Source organism: Chiloscyllium plagiosum, unplaced genomic scaffold (genome assembly GCF_037043375.1).
Source record: "Chiloscyllium plagiosum isolate Xiang-an unplaced genomic scaffold, Cpla_swu_hap1 HiC_scaffold_1, whole genome shotgun sequence".
Lineage (NCBI taxonomy): Eukaryota > Metazoa > Chordata > Chondrichthyes > Orectolobiformes > Hemiscylliidae > Chiloscyllium > Chiloscyllium plagiosum.
The window spans coordinates 77,288,378-77,305,753 of record NW_028270139.1 but is presented as its reverse complement, the minus strand read 5'-3'; the positions used below and the strand labels follow the sequence as shown (position 1 = coordinate 77,305,753).

At 37.7% G+C, this 17,376-nt stretch overlaps 1 protein-coding gene across 1 annotated transcript; it reads right to left on the bottom strand.

Annotated features, from left to right (window-relative positions):
* Positions 1 to 5,862: 5,862 nt before the first annotated feature.
* LOC122554977 (exocyst complex component 1-like) lies at positions 5,863 to 16,353 on the bottom strand. The gene is made up of 3 exons (XM_087991141.1): positions 16,227 to 16,353; positions 8,297 to 8,427; positions 5,863 to 6,617 (listed from the first exon to the last, which is right to left on the bottom strand). Exons 1-3 carry the CDS (start codon positions 16,351 to 16,353, stop codon positions 6,360 to 6,362), a joined length of 516 nt encoding a protein of 171 aa, XP_087847267.1. The 3' UTR covers positions 5,863 to 6,359.
* Between the last annotated feature and the right edge of the window lie 1,023 nt (positions 16,354 to 17,376).

Genomic DNA, 17,376 nt, shown 5'->3' with positions numbered 1-17,376 from the left:
TGTTCCCTTGTGGGTTCCCCCACAAGCTGCTCCAAAAGGCCATCTTGTAGATATTCCACAAATTCCTTTTCTTGCAATCCACTGCCAACCTGATTTTCCCAATCCACCTGCATACTAAAAAACCCCTTGATCACTGTAACTTTGCCTTTCAACACACCGTTTATATCTCCTGGTGTATCTTGCGCCCCAGCTCCTGACTACTGTTTGGAAGCTTCTACATAACTCCAACTGTGTTTTTTTTATTTTTGTGGTTCCTCAATTCGACACCATCTGACCCTACTTTGTTTCTTACTATTGATTTAATTTCATAACAGAGTGAGGGAAGATTTTTTAAGGGATTTAATATCTCTGAAAGTGAATTAAACTTCAGCCAAGGACAAAATGTCGCCTAGATTAAGAGAAGCAAGAGAGGGAATAATGGAAACTCTGACCATTATTTTCCAGTCATATCTGGCTTAGTTGCAAAGCCAAAGGATTGACAGATAGCTAATGCCTTACCATTGTATTAAATAAAAGGGAGAAAGTAAGATCTAGACTGACTAATTACAAGCCAGTTGATCTCACTTTGGAGGTGAAACAACTATTGGAAAACGTTATGAACAAGATAACAGTTTTTTTTTAAAAGGCGTACATTAATCAGACACAGTTTGGTACAGACTTGTAAAGGGAATGTTATGTTTGATTAACGGTTGAATTTTTTGAGGAGTTCACAAGAAGAGTTGATAAGAGCAGTGCATTTAATGTAGTCTATTTGGATTTTAGCCAGTCTTTTGATAAAGTCCCACACAACAACTTGGCAAATTAATGTTTGATTGGTGGTAGACGTGTATGTCTGAGTGTGTGTGTATATGTGTCTATACATGTGTAGACAGGTTGCTTGTCTTTTCACCCTGCTGCATAGTAAATGTTCAGCAACCTCAAATAATTGGGGTAATGTATGTCTTTGTGACCAGCAAGCTATTTTTAGTGGGGCTGTGTAGCGTTCAGTATTATGACCTTCGCCAATTATGAAATGTATCAATTGGTAGAATTTCATGAAATTCAGCTAAATGTAAATTTTGAAGAGTTTCATGGATGGCTTGTCTTCATGACCTTCAACAAATTATCTCACACAGTTCTCTGCTGCTCATCCTCTACACCACATCTCCATGGCACTCTACTTACGCTATCTTGTACTCACCTGCAGCAAAATGTTTGTCAGTGTCATGACCTTCTGCTATAGGGTTAAGGTGTCATAGGTGCCATAGTTAAAACCTAGATGTACATGCTGTTAAAGGCTGCTCTAAATTACCCAATCAGTTTAATGCTGTGTCTATCATCTGGAGGAATGCTGAGCAATCCAGCAAGGTGGTTAATAACCTTCTGAACGCTACAAGGGTAAAAGTGTGGCACCATTTTCTCTCTACTACAAGATACTCACTTTAGATTAGATTAGATTAGATTACTTACAGTGTGGAAACAGGCCCTTCGGCCCAACAAGTCCACACCGACCCGCCGAAGCGCACCCACCCAGTCCCATTCCCCTATATTTACCCCTGCATCTAACACTACAGGCAATTTAGCATGGCTAATTCACCTGACCTGCACATGTTTTGGACTGTGGGAGGAAACCGGATCACCCGGAGGAAACCCACGCAGACACAGGGAGAATGTGCAAACTCCACACAGAGAGTCGCCTGAGGCGGGAATTGAACCCGGGTCTCTGGCGCTGTGAGGCAGCTGTGCCACCGTGCCGCCCACAATGTTCTCCCAATGCACCAATTTACTGTCAAAGTTTATGGACTACCATTCATAACCTTGCCCTAACGGGTCTTACCCACCCTAACTACTTCTCCCCACCCAAGTTATTAACCTTCTCTACCTGATGCACTTTCTACTTAATCCTACTTGTGACACCTCACCACATCTGCTAATAATAGCTGCCAACCGTCACAGTTGCCTGGATATCTGTTTGTCCTAAAAGGCATGGAAGACAAGCATGCCAAGAGAATCCCAAGCAGGCAGAAAAGAGCCCTGAGACGCCTATTCCAATGCATGAGGTGGGTGCCTGTGCGTAACGTAGCCTATCAGCAGCATTGCAAAACAAAGTATTGGTGAGGTGCCAAGTGCATCTCACTGTTAAAGCCTTGTGTGGAAAAATTGGAAATATTTTTCTTTACATTCAGAATTCATTTTTCAGTTCTTGCCATATTTTTCCAACTGCATCACCCTTGCTCATATTGTTTGGGGCTGGGAAGATACTTCACACTGAATTGACCATACTGTAGAGGCTTTACTTTTTAAAATATTTTCACATGGGGTGAGCATTGCTGGAACAGTCAGCTTATCCCAAACTTCCCTTGAAAAGATTATAGTAATCTACCAACTTGACCAGCTGCAGTCCATTTTCAGGAGAAGAGTTTCAGAGGCAAGGACAGGGTGAGACTTTCTGCAACATCTGCTATCTTAACACCAGATCTGTCAATCAGGCAATGAGTGTCATTAAATGATTGACCACCATGCTAAGGGAGGGGGCAAGGGTTTGCTTTACAGGCTTCCTGCTTGGCAATGTCTCAATTATCTGCCAAGTAAGTACAGGCTATGGCAGGACAAGGCATTAAATTGGCATTAATTTTCCTGGTCCAGAAATAATCAGGAAGGTGATTGATCCCCGCCAGGTAAATGCCCTTGTGTCTAAACTTGCCTCTGAGGGTATTAAATGTCTCACATTGTTCCTCATTGAGGTTTATAGAGGAGAATTGCTTCCTGAACACCCTAGGTAGCTCCCTGAACACATCAGTCTCCTGATAGGTGCCCCTTTTTCCTCAATGCCCTATTTCCAACAGTCCATTTTACTCTGAATGACCTCTTCTTATTCTCCTTGTTATGATGTACAGCCAGCAGTGTTGTTAATAGTACACCCAAATCGGGAAGCAACTGGGTTTTGGCACTTGGAAGTCACCAAGAAGTCTTTAATCATCAGGCACACTATTTTCTCCAGATCTTTGTGACTTGAATAATCATTGAAAGCATCAAAGACATGGAGAATCATTTTAACAACCAGAAGAAATCAAACAAAGAATTAACCTGTATGTAGTTGAGCCTTTTAAATAATGTCGTTAAGTGGCCCTTTATGATGTTGAACAACCGTTATATGATATAAAGAGAGGACTTTGCTGGAGTGATGAGCTCAAAGCTATTATGGTTGGTGTCAAATCAACCTTGCATGTTACCAGTTCTGAATTCTTCCAGCTGACATTCACTATATATGCACTAACACTCTCACATTTATGGCACCAATATGATTCAGCGCGAATGTACACACGTGTACCTCAACCATCCTTTTGTAGTTCACAATTTCCAAGGGTATTTGTTAGGTAAGGGGTAAATGTAGGGGTATGGGTGGGTTGCGCTTCGGCGGGTCGGTGTGGACGTTGGGCCGAAGGGCCTGTTTCCACACTGTAAGTAATCTAATCTAATCTAATCTAATGTTGTCAATTTTTCACCTTAGCATTGCAATCTATCTGGCCTGTGTAAATGTTTGATGATTAATTCAATTCTATTTCTGTTGAAAATTTTATTGTAGCAAACCGTTAAATACAACCGAGTACAATTCTGTTTGTCAGTTTCTGAGAGAAACAAATTGTTACTAAGGACTGTTTTTGTCTTGCAGTAATATAACTAACTTCCATAGGAATTAGAAGTTAATTAGGAACTGAAATCTAAGTATGATCTATCTATGCAATCATTGCACATCAGCTGGGTATTTCCCATTGTAAATTTAATTATTAGCAGATAGTGTGTTAATTAGCAAAGAGGCAAGCTCAGTTTGTAAAACAGACGTTAACTGAAACAAATACACCATTAAGTGATACTTAAGTAATGCTTTTAATGTACAAAATGTTCCAATGCATTATACAGTGTAAAAGTACTTTATAATAATTTCAAAATGGCACAAATAAACTACAGCAGGTACAAAATAATTAGCAGTATTAAGAAAGTCGCCACGAACATTCATTTTCAGGAATAGAACCACAAAACAAGAACCTAGGCGACGTGTCATGCAAACTTTATCCATATTATCTGTTAAATCTGAAACAATTTCTTCAAAGGCAGCTCCTTAAGAGTGAATAGGATAGATAGAGGTTGGAATGATGTAATGGAAAAGTCAGATTGGAGAAGTTGTTTAAAATGATAGATTAAACTGACCATCCGAAAATCAGTGTCTGAAGAACTATGAAACGCAATTTATCAGGAAGCAGAATTGGAAAAGATCCAAACAGGTGAAAAAGAAATAGCAATTTGGCAGCTTGCTTGAATGATTTTTAAATGAACTTCTAGCCCTCCCTCATAGAAAATATATCTGCAAGATACAGAGATGAAGCATTATTGTATTGTGTCAAACCAGGTTTTTTTCAACCACACCTTATAGCTAACACCCTCCAAACCAGGCAAATCCTATCCTGGTAAACATTTCTATACCCTCTCCAAAGCCTCCACAACCTTCTTGCAGTGTGGTGACAAGAACAGTATGCAATATTCCAAACATGGCTTGACTAAAATACACAGATATTTGAACTCTAGAGGAACAAAGAAATGGAAATTGTCTGTGAAAGTGATAGTGAGGGCTCAGACAGCTCTCACTATTTTCCTGTTCCTACTTCTAGTCATTTTGTTCTTATATTCTTATCCTGGATGGTGTCCTGCGTTATGGGAATTGGCCCTTAAAACAAAGTGAAGTGAAAATTCAGAGGTGGAATGGTCAGAAAGGTACCCAGTTTATTAATGGGTGTGGATCAGGGTAAATTGTCCATATGAAATTCGAGTCATGCGACTCAAAATGGTTTAATTGATGAGATTTAATACTTTGAATATTTTTATTGATCAGGCCAGATTAGGGCAACGTGGTAGCTCAGTGGTTAGCACTGCTGCCTCACAGTGCCAGGGACCTGGGTTTGATTCCCATCTTGGGCAACTATCTGTGTGGAGTTTGCATATTCTCCCCATTTCTGTGTGGGTTTCCTTCAGGTGCTCCAGTTTTCTCCCATAATCCAAAAATGTACAAGTTAGGTGAATTGGCAGTTCTAAACTGTCCATAGTGTTCAGGGATGTATAGGTTAGGTGCATTGGTTAGGGATAAATATAGAGGAATGGGTCTGGGTGGGTTACTTTTCGGAGAGTCAGTGTGGACTTGTTCGGCTGAAGGGCCTGTTTCCACACTGTAGGGATTCTATTTTATTCTAAATATTAGGATTGCAGTTTCACTCTTATTTATTTATGGGAACTTTTATTTGACAATAACAATAATGTTAGCCTGTCTCTGTGGAAATAAATCATTATACCTTGAGATTTGATCACTGACCCAAAGTTTTAATTATTACATATGAAAACACATTTATTGGAGGTGAAATTGGTCTTGAGCCTTTGCTCATTGGAGGGCTGATCAATTTTCTATTGAAAAGCATTAGGGATGTTGTAAAACAAGTGACTGTGTAACAGCTCCAACCTAGTTTCATCTCCATGGACATAGTTATCAATTGTTTGATCTGTTTTTGTGGTGGCTTAACAGCAACAGGAGAAAAGAAATGCACTTATATATGCCATAAGTTAGGATATCTGAAAATGCTGTCAATCTAATGGAATGTAGTCATTGTTGTAATTCAGAAATATTGCAGACAATTTAGGCACATCAAGCTCCCACAAACAGCAATATGATAATGACTGGAAATATCTATTTTAATGATGTTGATTGAGAGAGCTAGATATTGGTTCGGACACTAGAGTTAACGGCTTGCTGTTGTACAAAATAGTGCCATGGGATTTTTTTGTGTTGACCTCAGAAGATTGACAATCTTTTGTTTAAGATCTGAAAGATGGCATCTCTGCCAGGGCAGCACTTCTTCAGGAGTGGAATGTTGATTTGTTTTTTTTTTGTGCTCAGGTCCTGTAGAAGGACATGAAACCGCAACTTACTAACTTGGAAAGTCTGAGTGTTTCCAATGAGTGTTTCCGAGCTATGGCTGATGTGTATTCAAGACATCTAAAACAGCATCTTTAGTTTCATATTACTCATTGGTTTCATGTTTAGGAAGGAGGCTTCTTTTATCAATCCATATTCAAGTGTAGTTTTAATCTGGATTCAGTAACTGAGAAAGAACATTTAATTTGAAATAATTGAATCTGAAAACTAATATTCAATAGTGCATGTTTGTAATAATCTGTCATACTTAGCATGTCTTTAAAGTCACAATGGAAATATAGTTTGATTCTCAGAAGCAAAATATGTGTATATCATTAAAGGATTAATGATTGTTATCTATTTTTCTGCCAATGGACAGCTACTGACATGAGCTGCACACTTGAAACATTGTGTGTATTTCTTATCTACACAAAGACAAGCATACACAGTTGCAAATATACAACACACACATATTTAAAGCAAGCATACAATCCCCTCTGTTCAAATTTGAACTGGCGCCAATTAAATAATCAATGTCAAAATTAACAAATAATATCTTCTTTCCCAGGTAGTGGTGATTCAGCTCTTGCAAACATCGGACAAAGGTATATTTGGAGGCTGTGCTGGAAGTTTCCCAGCCGTAAACTTCATCAAAATGCATATCAAAGTGTGGATTATCCTAAAAGTTGAATTCAAAAGACAAATTAGCTATTTTATCATTTATTATTTAGCTTTACTATTTAAGGAAACCAGCAAAAGACATTGTTATCTAAAATAAACTAAATAAAACATTTTAAGAAAATTTCCTCCACTTAACTGCATCATTTCCCTACTTGTTCCTTCCACCATATTCACCATAAAGAATAAAACATTTAAGACGGTTTTATGGTGCAGTGCTATCTCACCTGCCCCAGAGGTGTGCCTGAACAGGATTGATTAGAAGTATTTTGCTTTAAGAAATGCTAACAGCAAAATCATATTCTAATATCAATATTCTTTGTTCAGTCTATTAATATTGTTGGAGTGAAATTCCTCAGAATTCTAGTGTCCTGCCACTGTTACAGTGATTGTCAACAGAAAAACACAAAGAATGGTGGAGATCAAACAATCTCTGCAATTTCTGGGAAGAAATTTCTGGTCCTTTATGGTCATTTATGCAGAAAAGACAAGAAGAGGCAAAGCTGAGGCTGAGGTCACTGTATCAGATCCCACTCCTTAGGTTCATATGGATTTGCTGTATGAGTGAATTTTGGAACATAGGGTGAAAACAAAAAGATCAGTCTTTACATGAGTTAAAGTGGATATCATTGGTGAGGTTCAGGCTAGACAGATTTTTTTTTCAAATGAAGTACTTTTGCAGATGTGCTCCTTCCGCAGGAAGTCCAATGGAAGAAAGACTGGAACTGGGAAATGGCAGAAAGTGAAAGCTTGGGAAACATTATTGCAATTTAAGTGCAGACATTAATGTGTCCAGCTTTGTTAGTGCTGTAGATATACCTGTTGCAGTGTTTGTACTGCTTGTCCAATGGTGATGAGATGCCCTCCCACTGGTCTTGCAAACTCTGGCAGGACAGCACCGGAGGGTACTGGCAGTTACAATCCAGTCACTAAAGCTAAGGTTGCAATCCATGGACAAACAAACATTAAAATACATTCAAAACATACATCAATAATTACTTGGTATTACAGAATTTAAACTTTGCTAAAAGGGACAAAAGTTGATGCTTCTTGTCTTGCAAGCATCAGAACTGGTATACAAGAAACTGATTTGACAAATGGGACACAAATTTCTACAGCACAAGGGTGGTGATTGGTTGAGTCATCATTGGCATGGCTATGTAATAGCAAAGTTAACTGGCAATGTTAATTCAGCATAGCGTTATTGTCATAGCACCTACCTTCATGCCCCCAATTTGCCACAACATTCTTGGGGTGCTGTAAACTTTCAGCCCTGGCATCAAGCCATGCTTAATGGAAGCATGGATTGGAGAATCATTGCAAAACTACGACTGCCATGGATTGATTCTGGCAACTTGCAAAATTTACCCTTAACCATTTGTCAATATGGAGGGAAGTGTATGATTGGAGGAAGAGTTACATTAGGTCTAATGCATACACGTTATACAGCAGTACTGGCAAAATATGAAAGTAGAACAGTTAGAGAAGATAATGCTCAATGATCATAATTATTTTCTAATTTAGGAATGAGTTTTCATTTTTGTACATATTTTAAAGATACGAATTATAAAGATGTAAAGATCAGAAGTGCAAAACACACGTGTGACATTGTTGGAAAGAGGAATAAGTAATACAATATAGATCAAGCTCATTTAGTTTGATCAAGATCGAGCTACTTACTTGGTCTGCTTCTTTTCCATCCACAAGTTTAAGATCTTCAAGAAACCATGTATTGATTTTCTCAAATTGTTCATCTTGACTCGAAGCTATGTTTTTCACAAAAGTGATTTGCACCTCTTTACAATTTGTTACTGAAGTAAAAAGATGCGTATAGTGATGTAGATATACTCAAAATAAATGTCACCATATTAAACTGACTTCACAAAACATCAAAACATGAAATTAAAATATAAAATCAAAACTTGATTTTTCTTGCAATGTTTTGTCCTCAGTTTACTGTAAGAAAGAATGGTTTCCATTCAATGTAAATTCTGTTTTTAATTGATGGTGGGCAAGAGAAAAGGATAATGTTATTTTGTGTGAATATTTTCCATAAAATTGTTAAAACATCAAATTAAAGAGTTGGCTGAAGGAATAAATTGTGTTGCAAATTGGAAAATACAGATTAGCAATTTAGATATTATTCTGTCTATATATCAAAATGTGACTGAACAGAAAGTTCTGTGCATATTAATTATGCAATCACAACAAAGAAAACCTTCAAAAAAAATTAGAAAAATAACAACTCAATATTTCAGTGAGACATTTCTTTTTATTAAGGGTAATCAGAAGAGTGATTTTGGAATCTAAAAGTATATCACTAGCTAATGACCCTTGATCAAAAGGTGAACATGTACCAACTTTGAAATGAGCTTGGCTTTGCTGGCCATTTTAAAGCAAGATTCAGTCATTATTTCAAACATGAAGAAGGCAATTGTGCAAGAAAATGGACATTTTGAAACTACTGCGCAGCTTGTAACTTAATATCTAAATCATAAAATCATTGATGTAATTGCATCACACACTGCCCAATGTTAGTTACATCATATTTAGATGATAAGGCTGGATTATATCTGAGAGCAGATTCCCTACACCCAATAAAAATATTAGGTCCAGCCCACCTTAACCTACCTGGTGCACTTTGTGTTAAATTTATAGGTAGACCTTTAATTGTTAACTTAAATAATTTAATGAAGTGAGACTTCTGCCACTGGGAGGAAATCTTGCCTCATTGAGGTGCTGATTAATTTCAGTACTGCTGGGCACAGTCAGTTAGCCATTCAGAGCAGTCAGAACCAGGACGGTTTCCATATAAAGGACGAGGAGCCACATGTCGGGGAACCCATTGCCCATCTTGACCTTTTCTGCCCCATTTTTGGCTGTTTTCCTCATGGAAAGAGAGAAAGGCAGGTATTGCAGGAGAGGAAAGTGGGTGGCACAGCTCTTACATTTGATGCAGGTAGAAAGGGTTTGCCAAGTGAGTGAATAGGCAGTGCAGAGGGCATACAGGATTGGTGGTTACATGAATTTGGGGTTGTGAGTGAGCAAGCAGAGATGTTACAGGCAATAGAGAGTGCTAGAGCACAAACTTTGTTGAACATGGGTACAGTAGCAGAGATAGAGTGAGTGTAAGGTACTGGAGAGAGGATGATGGCATTAACTTGGTTAAGTGGTGAACCTAATTGAGCTTCTTACTGGCTGACATTACGATTCATTCCTATACTTGCCCAGTTGGCAAACTTGGATCAAGCTGGCCTGGACTGGTGTCATGGCCTCCTCTCGGAATCCTGGAGGAAAAGGATGTCTTGTGCCTGCACTATCTGAACCAGCAGGACCCTGAGGTCCCTGTCCATAAATCAAGGTGCAAACTTCCTCCTGTCTACCACATTTGGGGAAAATGTTAGGAGCTGTACAGAACAGCTCGGGACTCACGTCATTTATCTGTTTGTGAAACCAGGTATTGTGAGCATGTGAAGAGATGGCATTTTCATAAAAATGTCACTGGACCAGTAATCTTTATGATCATACTAATGCTCTAGGAATGTGGGTTCAAGTCTCATTATGAGACTATGATGGAATATAAAAAGGGAATAATATCTAGTATTGAAAGTGCACCTGAGTAATGATGATCATCATTGATTGTCATAAAAACAAATTCAATTCATCATTTAGGGAAGGAAATCTGCTGTCCTTATTAGGCCTGGCCCTACATGTAACTCCAAATCCACAGTAACGTATTTGATTATTAACTACCCTCTAAATTGACCTGATAAGTTAGTCAGGTCATGAGCAATTTGAGGATTTGGTAACAAAATAAGTTTTAAAAAGGAGATTGAGCGAACTCCCCTCTTTTTAATCCCCTTGTTTGGCCAAAACAAAGATTTCTAATTCTTTTTTACAAAAATAGCTATATCATAACCAATTAAAATGAAGTACATGACAAAGTTAATGAGGCAATTTTAAGGTTTTCTTACTTACTAATTTTATTACTTACTATTCTTGAGAAAATTGATAAAACACTCCATCCAACACACAAAAATAGCGATATAAAATTTTAAAAGGGGATGATGTGTACTACAATAGAATGGTCAAGCATATGTAGATTAAAAACTCTCTGGCTACCACTCTGCCAAATAGCTACTGAAATATGATTCATTAATGTATTTCTGAGTCTGACTTCATTTTGTTTCTAATCTGGATACTTGCAATCAATCATTCATGTTTAATGTGTGCAATTTATCAGACTTGCTGAAACATCTACGTTGAAACAAAAAAGTGTAAATTTTTTGATGCTTGACTCAATTGACTGTGTTCAATATATTTTGATTAGCTGATGATTTCAGTTCAGATGATTTTATTTTTAATGCACTGATTTCCCAAACTTGTTGCAGTCTGTGGTAAGTTTATCAATGCCACCATTTCGGGTCCATGTTCCTTCCTTTTTAAAAATAATTTGAAATGGTTTTAAATTATCTGGACACATTTCCAGTCACAGCTAACAATATCATACTTTGGATGCAGAAAGATCTAGCCCTGGCAATACTGAAACAGTTTGTGGTGATGGGAGAATCCAAACGACCATCACAACCAGAATTGAAACTATTTTGGATTCAGAAGGATCAGATCACAGTAGAGGACATCATTTTATTAGGGGGAATAAGAATGATCATCCCAAGCAAGGATCACCGTCAGATGTTGACAGTTCCACCAGGGTCATCCAGAGGTTTCCAAAATGAAGATGCTAGCAAGAGATTATGTCTGATGGTCAGGACTAGATGCAAACATATTGTGTTGGTGGGACAGTGCCCAGAATGCCAACAAGGTCAAAATTACTAGTAGCAGCTCCCCCACATTTGTGGGAATTGTTGGGTAAACCCTGGACTGCTTATATGTCAAATATTCAGGTCCTTTCATAGGCTCAGTGTCCTTAGTCTTTGTGGATGCCCATTCAAAGTGCCTGAATATGTATAGAGTTAATTTGTCAAACATGGGGACAAAGATTAAAAAAAAATTCACAAATCTTTTGCAATACATGGACTCCATGAAGTGTTGGTCATTGTAAAAGGACCGTCACTTGAGTATTTCCTAAAAGTAAATGATACTTGATATATAACGACAGCTCCACACAATCCATCATTCAATGTTCTGGCAGAAAGAGCAGACCAAATTTTGAAGGCAGGCTTAAAGAAACAGCAACAAAAAACAGAAGTTGTTGGGAAAGCTCAGCAGGTCTGACAGTATCTTTGAAGAGAAATCAGAGTCAACATTTCGGATGTTGTGATCCTTCCTTTGATTTTTCTTCCCAGATGCTGCCAGACCTGCTGAGCTTTTCCAGCAAATTCTGTTTTTGTTTTTAATTTACAGTTCTTTTAGTTTTTATTAAAGAAGCAGCCTACAATTTCACTAGATACCAAACTATCCCAGGTTCCTGTTTGGTTATTGCAACACACCTCAGGGATAGCTCCAGCAGAGTTGTTAATGGGGACAAGACTCCGCACCAGATTAAATCAGATCTTCCAGGTGCTGGGGTGGTGGGGGTGGGGGGTGCTGGGGTGGGGGGGTGGGGGTGGTTGATGTGGGTGGGATGTGCATTGGCATCAGGGATGCCAATTCTGCATACAAGACTCTGTTTAGCGAGAGAGACAGTTTACTTCAGGGGATGATGTTTAATATAGGTACCACAAGAATGGTCTTGTATGGGTAAGAGGCAAGGTCAGGTCCAGGGGTAGGTGTGACAGTACGTGGACCATATGAAACCAGCAAATGCTGCGGAATCAAAACATGCCCAGCTTCTCAACTGCCTTTCTTAAAGTTCTGGAACCCATGGGTTCTCCCTCTCTGTCAAGCCTTGAAAGTAACTCGGAAGTTGATATGAACACGGCAAATATCACTCTCAATGCCTTTGCTACCTGAAGAAGAGAGTGAATTTCTTCTGTGTCACCCCAGTAACAAGAGTTAAGCTACTGTGTATTACACGCTGCCTGTATCAGAAGCAGAGTTTGGAGGAACTTGACCCAGTGGTAAAATGCCCCAGGAGCAATGACAAAAAAAGAACTGGCCTATGTCCTTGGACTCAGAGGGGGATAAATGTAGAGACTATGATGAGGTCAGCCAGTTGGACTTCAGAATGAGTTCACGACTGGGACTGTTAACCTGGTCCATTCAGGGAACCCTGGCTGATAGATGTAAACAAAAGTATCAGCTGTTCTCTTCACACTGAGAACTGGCTCTGACAGTATTGGATCAACGTCAATGACTCTCTACATGTAAATGAAGGAAGACTTGCTGATGGGACACTGGCCTCAGGCATTATTTTAGAGGATAACTGGAAGCAGAGACTATCTTGTCAAATGTACAGTTTTTTGGATTTTCCAGTGTTTGATTTTGATGAGGCAGGCACACTAACCTGAACATATGAATGCCTGATCTACCTTCTCCTGAAGCTGGCTTCCACACCAGGGGAACTGTTTTGTAAAGATTATTATATTTAGATTAGTCTTTTTCTCTTTTGCTCCAGAAATGTATTACATTATTGTTTAGGTGAGACATTAATGCCAGGCCCAAATCTGCTCGGATTGATGCCAAAGTGCCCATGGCAGTATTCAAAGAACAGCAGAGTTGCCACTGCTGGTGTTGTGGCCAATACTTATACCTCATTCAACATCATCGAGGAATAGCTTATCTATATATTATCATGAGTTGATTGTTGAGTTTGAAACATATAAGAGTGATATTGAATAATTTATGTGCTTTTCTGAAAATTAGTAGAACTGCTACAACTAATTAGAGGCATATTACTGTCAAACAGGAGTGAGGGCTTGAGCTGATTTTCTACATTTGTGTAGCCAGTAAAGTGGAGCCAGTGGTAATGGTTTATTGGAATTTTTGAGTCTCTCCGTTATTCCCTTATATGCTTCAGTGCTGGTTACTTCCATGAACTATATATGCACTTGTGTAATATTCATTTTACAAAAACATAACTCAAGGGTGTAACTAAAGCTCCACTGAGAACTGAATTGGATGTGGGATGTTTTGTCCTTTCAAATGTTGTTATCCATTTGAGGAATTGATAGACATTTTTATGAGATGTGATCTAGTGCGAATCATTAATCGGCTTTATGTTACAGACAGCAAACGAACATACAGATAATAACAGTTAAAGCAAATCCCACTTCTTTGTTCTATCCCATGTCTATCCTCAAAAAAAGGGAGAAATATTAGGTTGGATTTTGCAGTATCAGTATGGTGACATTATCACCATGGAACTTTGGAGAAGCCCTGTACCATCCAGAGTGCGATGTGAACTATTAATGTGCTAGTCCCAAGTTGTAGTGTTTCAATTAAAGCTACATCTGACAGTTTGCTACATCAATAGACAAAATAGAATCAACATAACTTAGAGCTACTGCCAAATTAATGACACTTTCAAATTTTACACTTCTATTTTCAGCACAAGGAGTCTCCTCTCAATTCACAAACTCTTAATTATGAAGCTGGTACCATTTTAAAAGTCAAAATTGATTCACTTTTTAAACATTACTTAACATTAAACTTGTAAAAAGTATGACTGATTTTGTTACAAAGTAAATTACTGTGACCCAATTGTTTTAATACATGTTTTTTTAAAAAGAGTCAAAGATGCAGTCATTGCACAGAATTAAGCAATACAGCTTTCTATAACAATCTTTTCAGACCCACCCCTTTCTAGATCCATATGGCCCTGTGCATTTCTTTCCTTCACACAAAATCCTTTCCAATCAGTGATCATCTCTGCTTCCACCACCTTCATATTTTCAATCCATCACTCATTAAAAAGTTCTTCCTCAAATCCCACCCTGCATCTCTGACACAAAATTCTAAATCTGTGTCCTTCAGTTTTTGTACCATCAGCTGATAGGAATACTTTTTCCTTGTCTGCCTTATCAATATAATTGCACAAAATTATTTCACTTTTCAAGTTTCTTTTATGCTTTTGCTTTTGTAAAATGATTTCTATTGAAGGTGAAATATTCCAATGTATTTTTACAATAGCAGTTTTTTCTTTAGGTTTTGAGGTGCAGAGTGTAATTCTTGCACACAACTTCCACCCAAATTTAGCCTGAGCTGCAGGGTCCCATTGTAATCCATGACAGGACCTGAGAAGTGCACCTCCTCTGCACACCTCCATTCTCCATCTGCACACCTCCATCCTACCCCCCAAAAAAAACACCCACCTCCAAGGCAGCCAGAATTCTCCCCATTAGAATCGCAACATGTTTGTGGGAAGTTTATTTGATGTCACTAATAGTGCTGTCACTGCAATGCTCATCACAAAATCTGGGCCATTAATAAATGAAATTTCCTGTTCCTTAAAAGAGCTGTCTGACTTGGTTTGGGTATCACTTATAGCTGCAGGTCCTCAGCCTAGGCTTTGTAAATAGCATGCTTAAACTTTTAGGGCTGGTCTTTCTCTTGACCATATCTATTGCATAAGAAGAAAAGTCTTAAAGCTACATATCTCTCATGAGCTTTGGATCACCCAAAGCTACTTCAATATTTTTTGAAGTCTTGTCACTGTGGCAATGTTGGAGACATAGATGCCAACTGATACACAATAAAATCCCACAAACTGCAATAAACTAATGTCTGGATGATCTTTCTTTACTAATGTTGATTAAAGTAAAGACTTGTATTTTTTTCTTCAGAACAGTTTCATGGGATCTTTTATATCCACTTCAGAGGCAAACTTGATCTCAGTTTAATGTCTCATCCAAAGGATTGCATTTCAATCCGTGCTGCCTTCCTCAGTGCTGTACTCAAAGTATGTCAAGTCTCGAGGGTGGGTTTCGTACCCAAAACCTAGTGATTCAGAGGTTGGCTATGATCTGTGATAGCCACAGCAAATAGAAGAAAGTAAAACGATGCATTTAAGTTTACAATTGCACTTATTTAAGTTACATTGAACTCCTTCTGTGGCGATATAACTGTAATGGCAAAATGTGATCTGCTTCTACCTCAACCATTGCTGCAATTAGCTAACTGAACATTTGAACATGTTTAAGCACTTTTAATCATGAAAGGCACTTCTTGCATTTTTGTATCTATCATGCAATAAATGTAGTTTTTTAAAAAATTAAAATTATGCCAGATATCATCGAGAGTAATGGTGGCTCAGAGGTATTTTTCCAGGGCTACTAACAGTTCCGAAGCAATAATGAAATGCTGCAACTGCAGGCTACAGAAAAATGACTGAACTAATACAAAAGATAAACCCAGTGAATTTATAAAATAAACCCATCAATTTAAGAAACTTTAAAAAAAAGGAAACAGACCCCAATCATGATCAAACCTAAAAACTCAGAGATCCAAATACTTTGTGTGCAGCTGCAACCAAGATAATTGTACAGCAGATGACCTATAAAAGATTTTTCATTTAAATTTCAATCAAACATTTAATTGTTGTCTTCTATTTTTATGAATTATTAAGTCTCCAATGGTTTACTTCTTAAGATAAATTATTTTGTGATTGAATTAAATTAGTATTTATTCCCTTGTAGTTTGCTTAAGAGGTACTTACAATTTACAGAGTTAATGAGGACAGTTTGGTACTGTATATAAGTACAGAAGTTACCTGAACTGCAAAGGTAATACCTTTCATCTTCCTGTGTAGTTGTCATTACTTCAATCACAGCAAATAAACGATCTCCATTTGGATGAAACATTTTCTTCTTTAGTGCTTTTCTGAGTAAGGCTGCCATTTTCTTAAGCAGACTTTCAGATGTGCAACATTTGGCAAACTTACTTCACTCACTGTACCTGAACACAAATCAGAAGCTATCATGTATACAATCTGCATTATGGGAACTAAGTGATGTTTCTATGGATTTAAACACTATGATACACAAAACATGATTGGATTGCAGTTTCAATCAATATTCCAGCAGGATTGGTCCCAAGAGAAATGTCTAGTAAGTCATTTGCAATCCATATAGATTCCATTATAGTCATTAGTTGAGATATTGATTTAATAGTATTTTCCATTAGGAAATTTACTGTACAAGATGGAAATAAAATATATTTTGAAGTTAAAATAGTGTCACAGTTCATAAAAATTGTCTTTGTCAGTAGATTTGCTGTGACTATCATCTAAAATATTAAATTTTCTTGCCTGATAGTTTCTCTAAAAAAAAAGTAGTTTCAATGCTGAGTGACAAGTTTATCTTCATTGTACTAGCCATGTGGAATGTTGCTTTCAATATTAGCTTCTTACTGCCATTTTAGAAAATTTATGTTTTTATTTTTGTATCTAAGTACTAATCAACCTGTGTGTGTGGCCAAATACTATTTATTCTGTCACTAACTTTTGAAGATGCTGTTTTTTTTGTTACATGTTGCTGGTTTACATTATGTGCAACTAATGTTCAAATCTGGGAGTTTTATGATGAATAGTTTGAGAGTTTTGTAGATGTACAAGATAACTGTTCTTTTCCAGATTTCTCCTTTTGGATATTAAATTACTGCCATGCAGGGGATACAATTCTACACCAGATGGGGATGATAAAATAGCTTGTCCACTACCTTAACAATAAATATGAGTAGGCTAGTTAATTGTGCGGTTAAGTGGAAGTATCTTAGTGATGTTTATCTTATCTTCACCTACTATAATCAGTTCATACATCCACAACAACAAACAGATATACTAGAATTAGAATTAGAATCCCTATAGTGTAGAAACAGGCCCTTCGGCCCAACGAGTCCATACCGACTCTCCAACGAGTAAC